This window comes from Plectropomus leopardus, chromosome 6 (genome assembly GCF_026936395.1).
Source record: "Plectropomus leopardus strain MGB_pleo_1.0 chromosome 6, ASM2693639v1, whole genome shotgun sequence".
NCBI lineage: Eukaryota > Metazoa > Chordata > Actinopteri > Perciformes > Serranidae > Plectropomus > Plectropomus leopardus.
In genome coordinates this window covers 30,082,768-30,098,219 of record NC_142181.1, presented here as the reverse complement: position 1 = coordinate 30,098,219, position 15,452 = coordinate 30,082,768, and the positions used below count along the sequence as shown (strand labels likewise).

The 15,452-nt window shown below is 38.2% G+C and overlaps 1 protein-coding gene across 2 annotated transcripts in view; it reads left to right on the top strand.

The window, feature by feature from the left end:
* The window catches only part of arhgap42b (Rho GTPase activating protein 42b), an 87,345-nt gene that overhangs the window by 40,977 nt on the left and 30,916 nt on the right, over window positions 1–15,452 (top strand). For both annotated transcript variants that reach the window (XM_042486197.2, XM_042486195.2), the window contains exon 4: window positions 8,438–8,509. In XM_042486197.2, the coding sequence (XP_042342131.2) occupies window positions 8,438–8,509 (72 nt within the window). The remainder of the gene's footprint in view (window positions 1–8,437; window positions 8,510–15,452) is intronic.

The window sequence follows — 15,452 nt, the reverse complement described above, 5'->3', positions numbered from 1 at the left end:
AAAACTCGCACATACACACACCTCAAAAACAATCTGCAGACAGAAGTGACTGAAACAGCTATAGCACTCCCTCTTTTGACAAAGGTCAAATCACACCGTCAGCATGCAATGGGATGTTTTATACTGTCATGATGATGAGGGCAATAATGTTTATTATGCGTTTAACACATTAATTAGGTTGTGGGGGGCTTTGCTCACACCTGCTTTAATGAGGAAGGCTAATGCCTTTTGGTTGCTGCTGCTATCATTGTGATTGTTGGTGCAAGTGATGCTGATATTTTTATTTGATGCTGCTGGCTATCATTAGCTATAATAAGACTCAAGGCAAAGACTTGCAGATGTCCGGCACACAGTTGTTTCCATGTAAGGAAAATACACCAATGTTATTCCACTCAGCTGCTCCCCCAGCATTAGCATTCCTTGTCTACATACTCTCACTGCTGGATCTAACACTTAATAAATTGACACAATTGTACATTCAAATCAGCTGCATGTCAGTGTCAAAGGCTTCAGTTGATCATTTACACAAGACAGCTAAACTGAGGGGAGGACCCAACAGGAAAATGTAATCACTTTCAAGAGGGAAGGCCACTTTCAGTATGCAATTCTGAATAAATGAATACATACTGTATTTATCACCTGACTCCATGGCCTCTCAATTTTTATGATAAATTATAAACAGATTGACAGAATTCAGTGTTTCCCACAGAATTATAGTGTATGCGTGGTGGTAGCTGACAACAACTCTTTTAACTGCATGTTTGTCCCTTTCATTCTGTCATCCTGTCATTCTGTATCCCCTCTCTAAATTCAGACGTTATTGTGGGTCCTTGAATGTAGCATAGGCATGAGTTCTTTTTTTTTTTTTTTTGTCTGGCAGTAGTTTCTGACTCTTGGGGTGGATAACTCATCTGTTAATCCGATCAGAGCTGATCAGTTCGATGGATGAGAGGAGCAGCTGCTGCGAGTGAATGCAAACTTTTAGACCCAGAAGAATAAGGTTATCTTTCACTTCCAGTGTGCATGACATTCTGCTGCTCCATCTATGCCCAGAGTATGTGCTGCGCTCCCAGAGTGAGGTGCAATCAAAAACCGAACGGTCTGTATATTTCATCAGCAGTTCTAATGAACAGTTCAGCTCCAAAATTAGAAAATCTATTTTTGGTGGCACATGTTTTAATCGAGGTGGCTGCCACAAATAAATGAATGGGTGGGAAACAATCAAGTTACATGAGCGGCGTTTTACACTTAAAGGGGGCTTATTATACTTATTTTTTAGGTCCATACTTGTATTTCGGGTTAAAAACACTTTATTTTCCTCATATACTATCTGAGCTGGAGCCGGGGTTTTCTCTTCCTTCTGAGAGGGCTCCTTTTCAGTGCCCGTTTCTTTAAGCCTGCCTTCTGAAAATGCTCAGTCTGCTCTGATTGGTGAGTGTTTACGGGTCTTCCATATCTAAGCATTTCATTGCAGTCGGGGGAATGACTGTAAAAGAGAATAGCAGTATATTCTATCATGAAAAAACACCAACTAATTCTTATTACGCGTTTCCCTGATGTTAGCATTTAGCTACATGTAGCAGTGTAGGCTACACTTGCAGTAGTATGCTGGGAGCAAATGACCATAAAAAAAAAATATGGTAAGAGCTAGTTTCAGCTTGATTTAAAGAAAAAAAAATCAGGCCTGAGGTTATTGCTCACAGGGATTACTTTTACATACTTGGACCTCATTAACACGAATATCCAATACTGTAATATGAAAGAAAATAATGATAAACATACTAGAGTAAACTTACAATATATATTTAACTTGTGCTATTTCTACTTTTCTGAGATTAAAAGTTCAAAACTTACAGTATACTTTAACAAATCTAGATTTGTCTCTGCAGGGGTTAAATATTAGTGTTTTGGCACCTCTTGACTCGTTGTCACTACATTTACTCAGTCTACTTGTAAAAACTAACAGATACTGAAACAAATCAATACTGGCCTAAAGCCTGCTTCACTGTATGGTTGTTTCTATTAATGTATCATAGACATGGTTATGCAAAGTTGCCTGCACATAGAAAATATATGGATATGTTGAAATCTTAGTTGTGTTGGATCATGTAAATCACAATCAGGCAGTGGAAGAATTTAACTTCAATTTACTCAGGTACTGTACTTTAGTAGAAATTTGAGATACTTACTTAAGTCTATTCTTTTCATGCCACTTTATACTCTTACTCCACTACCTTTCAGAGAAATATATTGTACTTGTCACTTCACTACATTTATCTGAAAGCTTTAGTTACTTTACAGATTAATATTTTTGCATTAAAAACATAAGAAGCGTTTATAAAATATCATGTTTTGTTATCAATTGAATCATCCAACTGTCAATACAAGTACATCTGCAGTGATAAGTTAATTAATCAGTTTGCAGATTGACTGAAAACTAGTTGATAACTTATTTTGGTAAACATTTATGTCATTTTTCTAAATTATTTTAAATATTTTTGAGTGTTTTTACATATTTTTCTGTATTTTGTAGTTTTGTTATAAATACTTTCTATTACTAATACGCTCTATTTTCACAGTTTGGTTTTAGTACTTTGACTTAAGTGAATGATCTGAATAATTTGTCCACCACTGCAATCAGGCAATTCTTCAAGGAATAATTCAGCCACAAAATGATCATTTGTATATCAGTTGCTCACTGCATGTTACCTTGAATTCCTCCTTCCCTTCTTCATGGCGAACAAAGAATCCCAAAACTGAGAAAATTCTTTAACTGTAGTAAAGAGGGGCTACATATCAAAACATCAGATTACAAACTCTCACACAACTAATCCAAGTCTCATATATATCCAGTTGTATGCTCAGTACTTCCCAAACACATGCATTTTTACTAAAAACTTACTATTAAAACACTGTCATACAAACATGCTCACACAGGGATGATTAGTGAGACTGGGCAAACAGTTGCATCTAAACTGTGCTCACTGGAATTCACAAGCCGAGATCCGACACAGGCACACAGACACTCATACGCAGAGTTCATCAATAACTTTTTTGGTTTTGGATTCTTCGTTCACTGTGGATGTATACAAGTAAAACAAAGTTTTCTTTACAGATTTAGTATAACACTGGGTAAGTAACTGATACACGAATAATCATTTTGTTGGTGAAGTATTCCTTTAATTTTTTTTTCATCTTTTTTTCTCTGTTTCTGTCAAAAGCATTTTTTTACTAAACTGTCATGGTTGGCAGATTTTATATTGAAATTGCTGAACAATAAAAAATAAAATTTAAAAAAAAGCTTATTCATTTGAATGCAGCATGGTGACCGAGCAAGCTTTTATGACGCCTCTTCAACCAGCAAAAAATAGCTGGGCTAGTGTTTATGTATGTGAGTGTGTGTTTGTGCGTATTCATACACAAAGAGATTCGGTTGATTTGCAGTGAAGAAGCAGGGCTTTAGGTGCATTAAGTTGGCTTTTCATTGTGAGGACACTGTCAAAGCAGAACGGGCAAAAAGCTCATGAAAGTTATTTACTGCCTGGTTATAGACTTACATACTGTAACCAGCAATTCACAGTTAAATGCTACAATGATTATAACCTATAGGCATATACAAACAGAACACACAAACACATCCCCGCGAATGAATCTGACATATAGTGTATACACTGAAAGCCATTCCGATAGATCTGAAACACAATACACTGTATAATGTAAACATTTGCACAACAATCAACATAGTTTTGTCAAAACCGTATTCTTGCAGTGTTTTGTGAGCCAATGAAGTACAACTGAGTGCGATACTCTTAAGACCTTAGCTTGGAGATGGTTTTTTTTAGGCTTCTCTGCAGATTTTGCTTATGCATGTGTGAAAGAAGAACACACTGTATGTGTTGAAGAAGCTGCAAAAAAAGTGTATATCCATCAGGGCAATTTTTATGAGTAGATAAATAAGTGAGACAAGGACTAATTGTGTGTTTGCAAACAATTAAGAGTCGATATTCACATTTAAACAAGTACAAAGAAGATACCTAAGGCAAATTTCATCTGTTACACTTTTAACTATTCAATGTGGTGGCATTCTGATCTGTCTCTGCAAATTAACCTCAGAGCAACGCTTTTTGATTCACTTGATATTTGTACTGGTGAAAAGCAGGAGCAAGGGAAGTAAAGCACATTGACATTCCTCCCCCTATCTGGTAATGAAATTGCTTAGCGCTATTGCATCCTTTCAAGCATCACACTGTGCTCGCTCATATGGATTTAATCCTGTTTAGAGAGGCTGTTGCTGAGGGCATTCGGCACAATGCCAGTTTGAAAGTAATCCATTGAGTCTTAAATAAGTTGGCCTCTTTCAAGTGTAAATATCTGAATCAGCTTTTTGGAAATTGATCATCAAAAGTGATCTGAAATCATGGCCATTTTATATGTGGACTTGCTGATTATCTCTTTTGTTTATTTTGCATTTATTTGGATGTAATGTGAACTAATAGCCATCATCTGCACTCCATTGTTAACAGGTTACTTTGGTATTTTTGAACCTGAACCCTATTTTTCCACTATTTTGTGCCTAAGTGACTGATCAGAACACCAGTTTCTGAAAGTGGTCCAGTACTGAGCAAGAGCACTGCCGCTGGGAGTCACAAAACAGGCTGCAATGTAACCACTCAGGGTATTTGTACATTGTCAATTTACATCCACTGAAGTGTTTGTTTTTGCCACTGACAGACTCAGATTAATATTTTAAGTGTCAGACAACATTACAGAAAGGATCTTTTTGTTAAAGAGTTCTGTTGCCAAACCCAAAAGACTCCATATAAATTAATACTTTTTTGTATAGTCAGCATATTTTGACATCTAACTGGGTAAAGTAAGGGTTACTTCAGCCAATCAGAGGTCGTGATTTCTGAAACAGTAAAAAGACTAACCAAGATGACTTTTGTGACTTTTATTTACATGAAGTTTGGTGGGTTTGGCGATGACAATATCAGCTTTTTTTGGTTAAATAGAAACAAACAAGATCTTTCTCTGTAGTTATCCTCTCCATACTGTAATGTTTTCAGACATTTAGAATACCATTCTGAGCCTGTCTGTGGCAAAAAAAAAACCTTTTAGTGGACGCAAATTGATGGTGCACAATGTTACATTGCAGCCCTTTTTGCGGCTGACAGCTGCTGCACTCTCGCTTAGTACTGGACCAATTTCAACAATGGTTGTTCCCATTAGTCCCTAAGGCACAAAAATGTCACAAAATTGGGACCAAGTTGAAAAATACTTAAGTTTCCTTTTAATTATTTTAAAATGAACAATTGCTGATAGTGTTGAATTGTAGATTGTAGCCTGACTGTGGTTCTAAAACATCCAAATGTTGTACACAGCCTGGTTTCATATACCAGTAACATTGTGAAATAACTTGCTCTCATTCAATTCTAAATATTACCCCATGATCTCAGAAGCTTATCGTGCGGTAGCCTATATTTAATTGTCCTGTCCATTTAACAGAAAATGAAAAAAAGTGTAGAAATCTACATTTAAAGCACAGTATTGCTGCAGGCTCAATTAGACTGAAAGCATGGGAGATAAGACAGAGGAAATTACATTATCACACTTGCAGAGTAGTATAATTCTCACTGTTGACACAGTAGATAACATGATGACTTTGATATGACTGGGGGATTATAACAGCTAGATTTGATGACCGTCAAATGTCATCAGCGCTCCTAATGGAGTGTCACTTGTAACCAAATTGCCTTGGTTTATCTTACAGAAGCACCCTCTTCCTTATGCCTTTTAAACCGCAGCTAGTGACGGCCAGATCATACAGGTTTAGAGTGGCTATGATGTATGTGAAGTGATTTCTGCAAACATTCAAATTAATAACAAGAAACTGATTGAAAATAAAGGTTAAAGGTACTATTTTTCACTTCACTGGTGCACTAAGAAGCCCCCCAATTGAATCATAACTTCTAATTATTTTAAATAAATGTCTCTTTGATCTTTTAAAAAGGAGTCGCGTGTTAGGGTTAGGAGTTAAAGTGTCTTGCAGTACGCATGTGACGAAAGTAATGAGCTTATTTTTAAGTGTAATTCAGTGTCAACTTGTGTTACCAAAAGCATATATGTCTGCAAAGTTTCATTTCTAATTAATACTTTATACTGTAGGTGGTTCACTACTGGATTATTGATCTCTTTTTTTTTTCATTAGTGCAATGGTTATTTTGTCTATAAATGCAACACTAAAAATATTAAGCACAACCAACAGTCACTATTATTATTATTATTATACTGTAATTTCATTTTTATAAACTTTGTTTGAAAAATGACTAATAAATTTACCTTCTACCTTCTAAAGCAATAAAAGGAATGTAATATTCAGGGGGGATTTAGATGGATCTAGCAGTGAGGATTGCAGATTGCAACCGGCTGAAACTTCTCCCGGTGAGAATTCCTTCAGTGATCATTGTTCAGAGGGTTTTTACAGAGCTGAATTGTCTGCAGAGGTCACTTCTTTCCAAAACAAATGAACCGGGTGTTTAAAACCGATAAAAACACTGAATAAAGCTTTTTCACATTACAAATTAGCATTTCTCCAATGCTGTTTGGTATGTCAGAAATGGGCCGTTAGCCTAGCACCTGCTAATGTGTGCTCACCAGGGGGGCTGCTAACTACTGTGACTGATATGAGCCTTATCTAGAGCTAGTGTTTGGTTTGTCTGTTCTGGGTTACTGTAGAAACATAGCAGAGCAATATGGTGATTTCTGTAAACGAGGACCTACTCCCTATTTAGATAAATGGCTCATTTGAAGGTAATGAAGAGAATTCTTATTTTCAGGTGATTATTCACTAAAGAAAACATACTTAATTTGTTAAATTACATTTCTGACAATACATCCGCCTAAATCCTACACACTGAACCTTTAATACAGTTACAGTGATATGAAACAAGCATGCAAATACTTATTACCACTGGATGAAAGACAGTTATCAAAATTAAGCAATCAGTTGTAATTGATAATTTCATGGCATGTACACTCCTTTTTGCTAATTCAAAACTCGCCATTGCTAAAAGTTCTAATGCTCATTATGCAACATTGCGCCAGTCAATAATGGCGCAAAATGATTCATGATTCATGTCAGTCTCAGTTTACTGCTCACTATAGATTATGGAACAGCATTAGACGTCAAATATTTGGAATTATAATGTAGTGTAACCACCATAATCAGAACAAGATTTAGCTTTCGTGTGTGAAATGTCTATATTTGAAGGGCCGCAAATATCATGGTGTAATTAAAGTACATTATTACAACAAAGCTCCGAATTTACACTACAAGCTTACAACATCCCACAACAGTGTATATAAAAGGAGACGGAAACATTGGCTCAGAGAGATTGCAGCTTCCTTTTGAAGTCACTCGTTCTGGTTGGGTGATAGAGCTGACAGGGTTATTTTGGGACAATGGAAATTCGCTGTGATTAATGGTTCAAAACAAAAACTCCGGTGTGTGTTCAGAGGACTGTAGCTGTGGAGCTGATAGTCCATCTGAGCCGACACCTCTAAATTAGTGCTGGTATCATAGATGTATTATAGAGCTCAGCCCTTAGTTTATCACATACACTCACCACACAGAATAACACCCTAAATCAACCTAAGAGCCATGTCATTTGTGACAGCGCCTCCCGTCGAGCAGCCCCACCGGCCTGATGTCATCTGATCTCAGTGGATGAAAGCCCATCTCCGGGAAATTCAGAAGCACCTTAATAGCACCTTTCCGAAATGCTCGCTCGCAAGGATTGGGCGTGGACTGTAATTGGCACAATATATCTCACCTAATCTGTTTCTGTCTGGCATGAGAGGGTAGAGGCTCGACGAGAGACCTTTCACTTCAGTCATGACGCCGGAGAGGTCACCAATATGTGGAGACATACCTCAAGCATTTAAATGCATTGCAGGCTGCAGCTGTAAAGCTCCCTCATCTGCTCTGCTGTGCCATATTTCAGTGAGGTTTGACAATGCTGGTGCTTCACAGCTCAAATAAAAAGGCTCCATTTTCTTCTATCTAGCAGAGCCATTGTCGAGAGCCTTATCTCTTATCTCTGCCACACTCATTTTGGGTACCTCGCAGTAACACATTGTTCATTGTCAGGGGCTTAAGAGATATTAATGAATGTAATTGCTCTATCCTCCACTTGTATTTGGTCTCAATGCATCTGTATTTGACTGGGGTTGGATAATTCTCAGCACTATAATTTCCTGTGTGTCATACACTTTCCACACATCGGTAAAGAAAGACCATTGTAATAAAACTGAATGATGACGGGATTAAAGGTTTTTGTGATATTTTTCCATCTTATGGTCACTGAATTATTCAGAAGTCAGATCACATCTTTCAGTCTGACGTCTGTCTGTATTTGTCTTCTGTTTGTCATTTCAGATTCAGAATGCAGACGATGTGTTGATTACTCCCTTGGAAAAGTTTCGGAAGGAGCAAATCGGCGCGGCGAAGGTGAGAGACCACCTACATGCGCAATTAGCAACAGAACAGCAGAAGATATTTCAATCATGCTGACACCTTCGCCTCTCGTCCTTACACCTTCATCTCCTCTACAGTATGTGAATCATTAATTAAAAGTGACACGACACTGCAAAACATGCATGCAAAGACAGTCTAAGTGCTGTTCTCCCTTCAAAGGTGATCAAGATGTTTTTTTAATGCATTTATAATCTTATTACTATAAATTTACAATATTGCATTCACTATTTTTGTAATCAGATTACTGTTATCCTATTAAATGTAGTGCATTCCTCTCCTAACCTATTGGACAAAGAGCATTGATGTCAGTTGGGGTTCTGCAGAGTGTTGCTCGAAGGCATCCTGGTTCCACAGTGGATATGTTGTTGAAGCCAGAGTCGACTGCGAAGAACAGTGTGGGCTTGTTGCTACAAGCCATGCTTTCATTCGTGGCCAACGCAAAGGCATAAAATGAAAGTACAGCAGCTTGTTTGTGGTCTCTCCCTTGATGAGATCACACAAGAACAAGCTGGCCCGAACCCAAGCCCTTGCACTGATCTCCTGCTGAGTTTCTGAGTCCGCTTGCTAACTCTCCACTGGACTCTGTGAATCATTTGCACATCTTTGCATAGTCCTAAACCCTCTGAGGGACATTCCAGCCTCAAAGTCACACTCTCTCCCATTTTGATTTATTTTACATGACCTGACAGTCACTGGTCTGCAAAAGTACTTGTTTTACTGCACTTCTTTGGTGCAACATAAAGGAACTATTTCTCCTCTCAGTGCTGATGTAGGAACATCAATCACTCTGCTTTTTACTGCCTGGACTAAATAACCATTGTCGCTTCATGTCTCAACCATCACATGTATCTGCCATAATGAAATAGCACATTTAGCTTCCATCTCTCTCTCTCTCTCTCTCTCTCTCTTGCTGCCCCCCCACCACAGTGCTCAGTGTTATTGCACTGACTCTCTGTGTTTATAAAATGGTTTCAAGCCATAGCCCCCGTCACTCCCACTACCTCTTATTTCCTCCGACCACTTCCTCCTAATGGCTCTCTCCTCCTACAGCCCATCCCCCGCTAAACATTAGCCCAACTAGAGTGAGATAAAAGGCAGACATCACGAGTGGCTGAGCAACTTTCCACTCTTCCGAGAATGTGGAGAGATCTGCAGGCTGTCTGACCCTTCCAGTTAGTGCGCTTCATGTCTGAGAACGTCAGATGGCCAAACGGGGGAACTCTTGCCTTATTTGGGTATACTGCGAGTAATCCCACTGAGGTTACGTACCAGTTTATCAGCTTCTTAGGCACAAGCACAACACTTCCGTGGCCATAACACACCAGCAGATTGAGTCCAGCACTACAGGACATATTAGGCACAGTCTGCTTCACACAAGGCTGAACCAAATGTTTTGGAATACAACCCTCCAACTTTGCAGAGCGAATAACAAATACACATCAAGGAAGCCACGAGAATTCAAACAATCATGTATTTTCACTGGATTTACCATATGTGCTGGCTGCCAAATCAGGAACTGAAATATTTTTTATACTTTTTTTCAGTTTCACATACATTTTTGGGAGCTGAAAGTTGTTAACCTACCAGGGAAAGAACAAAGTATTCAGAACTGAAATAAGAACTGAAAATCTGACCTGGTTTCAGGGTACATAAACTATTTGCTGTATCTACATTAACACTGTCTTCTGTTAATCCACTAAAGCCCCTTTTCCACTGCGCAGAAAAAACGCTAACACCCGCTCACCCACTTATATCTCGCTGTTAATGTAATAGGAAAGGTTACAATCAGCAATCATACCTGGGTCAAATGACTCTGCAGTCGTCACAGGTATTTATCGGCTATGACTGGCATTGATTGGAACATGACACCTGGGTAAACATGCTAATTTAACCCCCTGAACCCTTTGGATCCTAAGCAAATTGTCTTGATTTCTTTCAAAAATATGGGAAGAAAGCCGTGAGCAACTTGAGAAATGGCCCAAAAAATCAGCAAGATATGAGTTTAGGTAAGAAGAAAAGAAAAAGAAGAAGAAAAAAAACAGAAAAAAGTGCTAAAAATTGACTTAAAATAAATAACACACACACACACACACACACACACACACACACACACACACACATATTAGGGTGTCATCATTAATCATGATGTAATTAAGATTCATACATAACTCGTTATTCATTTTTAATTGCGTTAATCAGCGGCAATCAAGAGGCTGTACCATACTGAATTTTAAAGCTAGCTGGTATCATCTGAAACTAGAGGATTTAAGGAAAAACAAAACTATATAATAAAATATGAAATTATGAATATAGTTTTCTCCACATTTTTCCCTTTTTTTAAAGTAAAATTTAATGTAATTTTCTTGTCAGCTTGCAGTTTGTGACATTTCTTTGCTATTGCTCATTGCCTTAAGTTTCTAGTTAATTTTTCCTCATGTTTTCTAAAGAAATCAAACCAATTTGCTCAAGTTTCAAAGGTTTAAATGCTTGTGAAAGGTATCCAAACGCAGCAAAAGAAAACTGATGTTGATCCAGGTTTCAAAGGGTTAATTGGCAAGGTGCAGTGATGGGGCTGCCACAAAATACCCAAGTAGGGCTCGAACATCAACCCAAAGTGGTCTGTACTGAGTTTGAGAAAGAGACTAGTTAAGTTACCACCGTAAAGTGTTCACTGGCCTTTATGCTGCTTTCTGCTGTTTACTGACTAGTACCTGGCCTGTGACACACCAAAAAAACAGAAACCCACACACATAGAAAGGCATACTCACCTGCTGCAGAGCCCTGTAGTCAGCTTTTGGCGACTCGTAATGGGAAAACAGTCTTTTTAGTCAATTTTTAGTTGGTTTACCCGTGTTACCTAATTTTTGTGGGAATGGGGTATAAATTGCTAACAGGTCTCCTGCAATGTAGACCTCAACCTTGATCCTGAATTCGCATATAGTCCTGCTGCCCTAAGGGCTACACATGGGGGTTTTTCTTTACAAACTGAGAGCCATTGGAGGTAAACTGCCTAAAGCTGGCTCCACACTATTTATGAACGTGTGTTTATTGGTTGTCAAATTCCTTAAGGCCTTCAAATTTTAAGAACACCCCAGGGACAGTTTCTCAAGAAAATACCAGGGGGGTTCTTAACTGGTGGGTGGCATCTATGCAGTTTTGACAATATGATATTCCCTTCAAGGGTCTTCAACATTAGGGGCACCATAGGGGTCCCTCACTAGCTGAGTTTGAGGAATGAGTGCAAACAGACCCAGATGGGAGTCAGATGGCCATGATAATTTGAGCTGTCCTCATCCTACAAAGGGTGCACAAGCGTCAGATGAATTTTGGCTAGTTATGGACTCCAGAGGCAGAAGTGACATTTGCATTCATGCTATGAAATCCTAAAATATGCTAACCAAGGCGCTGTGTCATAAAAGGATCAATTTAAGTAGTTTGGAGATATGCTCACCAGCTGTGGGCTACGCTAAAACTTTTCAATCATACAAATATATGCAGTACATTTTTATACTTTGATTGACCTTGGGATGTTGTGGTAAGTCACTAAACTTAGATAAGTACCTATTTCATGCATATGACTGAAAGTCTTGTCCTTTACCTGTCTCTCTCTAATAGTTTTGCACTTGCAAAAAACACTGGAAATAAGGGGTGGGCAAAAGCAATTATTGAATAATTATTTTTTGAAACTGATAGCAAATTATTGTTTGTTTGTTTTTTTTTAATCTGGTGTTAATAAGATGCTGCCAATGTAACAAACCTTCAAATTTGACACAGTGACTTAATTATCAAAATTATCATAGATTCACCTAACCCTTATCAACTTATTGTATGAGCACTAAATTATTCGCGCTGTTTATATTTCGTTGCAAACGTCCTGGAGAAATGCAAATCATGTTGCATAACTTTGTCAGATTGTCAGTTAGTGTATTATTGATTAATCAAAGAAAAGCATACTGCAATAAAACCAGAAAACTGCAGTTGGCTTTGAAAACACATTACCCAATAATGGCGAAAAAAAAGGATATCAAGATGACGGCACTGCAGATGACATTCAGACTCAATCTTTATGCTGAAAAAACAACAAAATGCATGACTAAGGAGATGCAAATTAAACATATTTCTTCCCATTATTCTCATGTCTGTCCCATCAGTTTCCACTGTGCCCTACCCAATAAAGCAGAAACACTATTAAAACAATCTTTCAAAAAGTAATTACTTTTTTCTCCTGATCACCAGAATTTCATGAGGCAGTCAAAGTAGACCTTGAGAGGTCGGTCTTCACCAGTTTGAAGGCGGCAGCTATCCACTGTTAATATATCAGCTTCTTGCCTTTTGCAGAAGCAATATGTGTTAAATTAGTTTATATAAAAAACAGCCATATCATACAGAATTTAATTTAAGGTGAAGGGTTTGAAAGCATAGTGAGTCAGGAGTATTGTGTATTATTGTTGTGAAGTATTATTTTTTTAAATGAATCTGTTCACATAATCTTTAAAACAGATGATTAGTTCTTAAAGGAGCTCTATACAACATTCAGACTCAGTAAACTATTTGCTATGTAAATGTGTAGTGGAGTAATGGCCCTCTGACAAGAAAATGAAGTTACGCTACCTTTGTGTGTGTTATGAGTTTCTCTGTTGTTTGTTCTGGTAGCTGGTCTGATAGGGTGTGTATGTTAGTCCCAATGTGTGTATCTCACTGGCTGGCAGCTACATGGAAGCATAACACCCACTACTTAGTTCTCCCTCTGACATCAACACTTTTAGCTCTGTCAGCACAGCCATTGTTAGCACTGCTGTTGCTGTTAGCACTGTTAGATTCTGGCCACCAGCTCAGCTATATCCATGTTGAGAGCGGAGACGGTATGTAAAGATGGACGATGTGCCGCCACTTACCCCCGCTATGCTCAAGTGAAGTTAAGTATCTCGGATACGACCGCTGCCATCTTGCTCTTGTGACGTCATTCGGAGCCAGAGTCTGCCCAGTAGCGATTTCCACAGTGGGGTAAGTTCCTGCCAAAACACGTGGCCCTTCAATCACGAACAGCCCCATTGAATGGGAGCCCATGGATTGGCACACACAGCTGTCAATCATAGCAGAAAATCCCCATTTTGTAGAACTGAAAAAAACTGAACTTGTCTTAAAAAAAATTATCTTAAAAAAAAAAACTACCTTCCAGAGACCATGTTTTGGAAAATTATATATATTATATATTTGGCATGTACTATGAGTTTTTAGTTTGGCCTATGTCCAATTCACTAACATAGAGGGACAGGCTTTATGACCTATACTGCAGCCTGACACCAGGGGGAGACTGAGATTGAAGAGCTATAGTTTGGGAAAATTGTCATGTTGTGCTGCCTTTGCTTTTTTCATAGAGAACCAACATAGTGCCAATCCAGTGTGATTTTAGGTAGCATGCTGGTGTCAGTGAGCAAAGGAGGTGTAACCCCAACCCTAAACTATAACAATGGCATAACATGACAATAACAATCATTCACTGTCCCTGTTATATGGTGGCTGATCTCATCCTCTGCTCAGAGGGTAAGGAGCTTCCGGATCTCTTTATCTAACAATTTACGGACATTTTTGGTTGCTGTTTTTCTTGCTTGAGTTTGCTGCTAACTGGTGCAAGCTGCTTTTTAAATCCCCCTGTGGTGGGTAGCACACATAACTCATCTTCTATATGTCATACATACCCCATCCGGCCAGCTGTCCCTTTTACATCAACGACAATTCAAGGCTCTAACTACCTCTTTTGCCAGCTTAAAGGTGAGATGATATTGTACCTTTTATAGAGAACAGCGAGGTAGAGGAATACTGCAACTTTCCTACCTTTAACAGGTGGTGTAAAAGGGACTTTAGTTACACTCTGAATTGCATATGGAACTCATTGAATGACACCAGATCTCACTGTTGTTATTCCAGCATTCATGGCAGTTTCTAACCTGAGAACCCATGGATATATATATTCTAACATTCATTTTTGAAGGATATTTTCATTCTTATAACTTAATGGAATGATTTTGAAGGATAAGCTAGCATAATGACTCGTAGTCATATTGTATTTTTCCTCCAGTGTATTCACTGTTCTCTGGAGTCAAGACACTGAACACAGGAGTTATGAGTGCTTATGTTTCATGTCATTTTGTTATAAACCTTTCCTGACAGTTTTCTCAGTCTTTTGGTTTAATAAAACAGAATTGTTATGAGAATGAGAAACTTCCTAGATAAACACAAGGCTGGCCAGCAGCTAAGGTTCACAAACTGAGTGTACTCTTTCTTCTAGTATGACAAAACAAACTCTTAACAGAGCCTTTTTATAAGATCTATTAGAGGATAGCCTCTATGCTGACATTACATAACTTTGTGCTACCTCGATCATAATTAATTAAAGGAAGCTTCTTAGTCATCTCTGGCTGGTGATGTAGTCCAAAACAAATAATCATTAGATGTGTCATCTCAACAAGGAGTTCCTTTTTAAACTTTCTGATGACTCAAGTTGTCTTTTCCCACACAATGAGCCTCATACAGCAACATTCTCTTATATTTCTCTTATATTTTCTCTTAATTTTCTGGTAAGAAAATTAAGAGAAGTCAACTCCAGATGCACCAAACCTTCTTAACCATCCAAATCAGCTCTTACCAAGGTGTGATCAATGATGGATCCCTCTTGATGATAAGTCACCCGTCAGCATAGGTAACGCCTCCTCAATACTATGTAATGGCAGGTTTTGTGTCGTGTGCTAAGACTTTGGCACATGCCCAAGACTGAAAACATGACACCCCAAAAAAGGTTGTAAGAAGAAGAATAACTTATGCAGTAGTGACATTGATGTAGGCCTACTGTTTAATAAACGTAAATAATGTGATTTTAGAGAAATGTACTGATGTATTAAAAGTAAAAGTGGAAAGT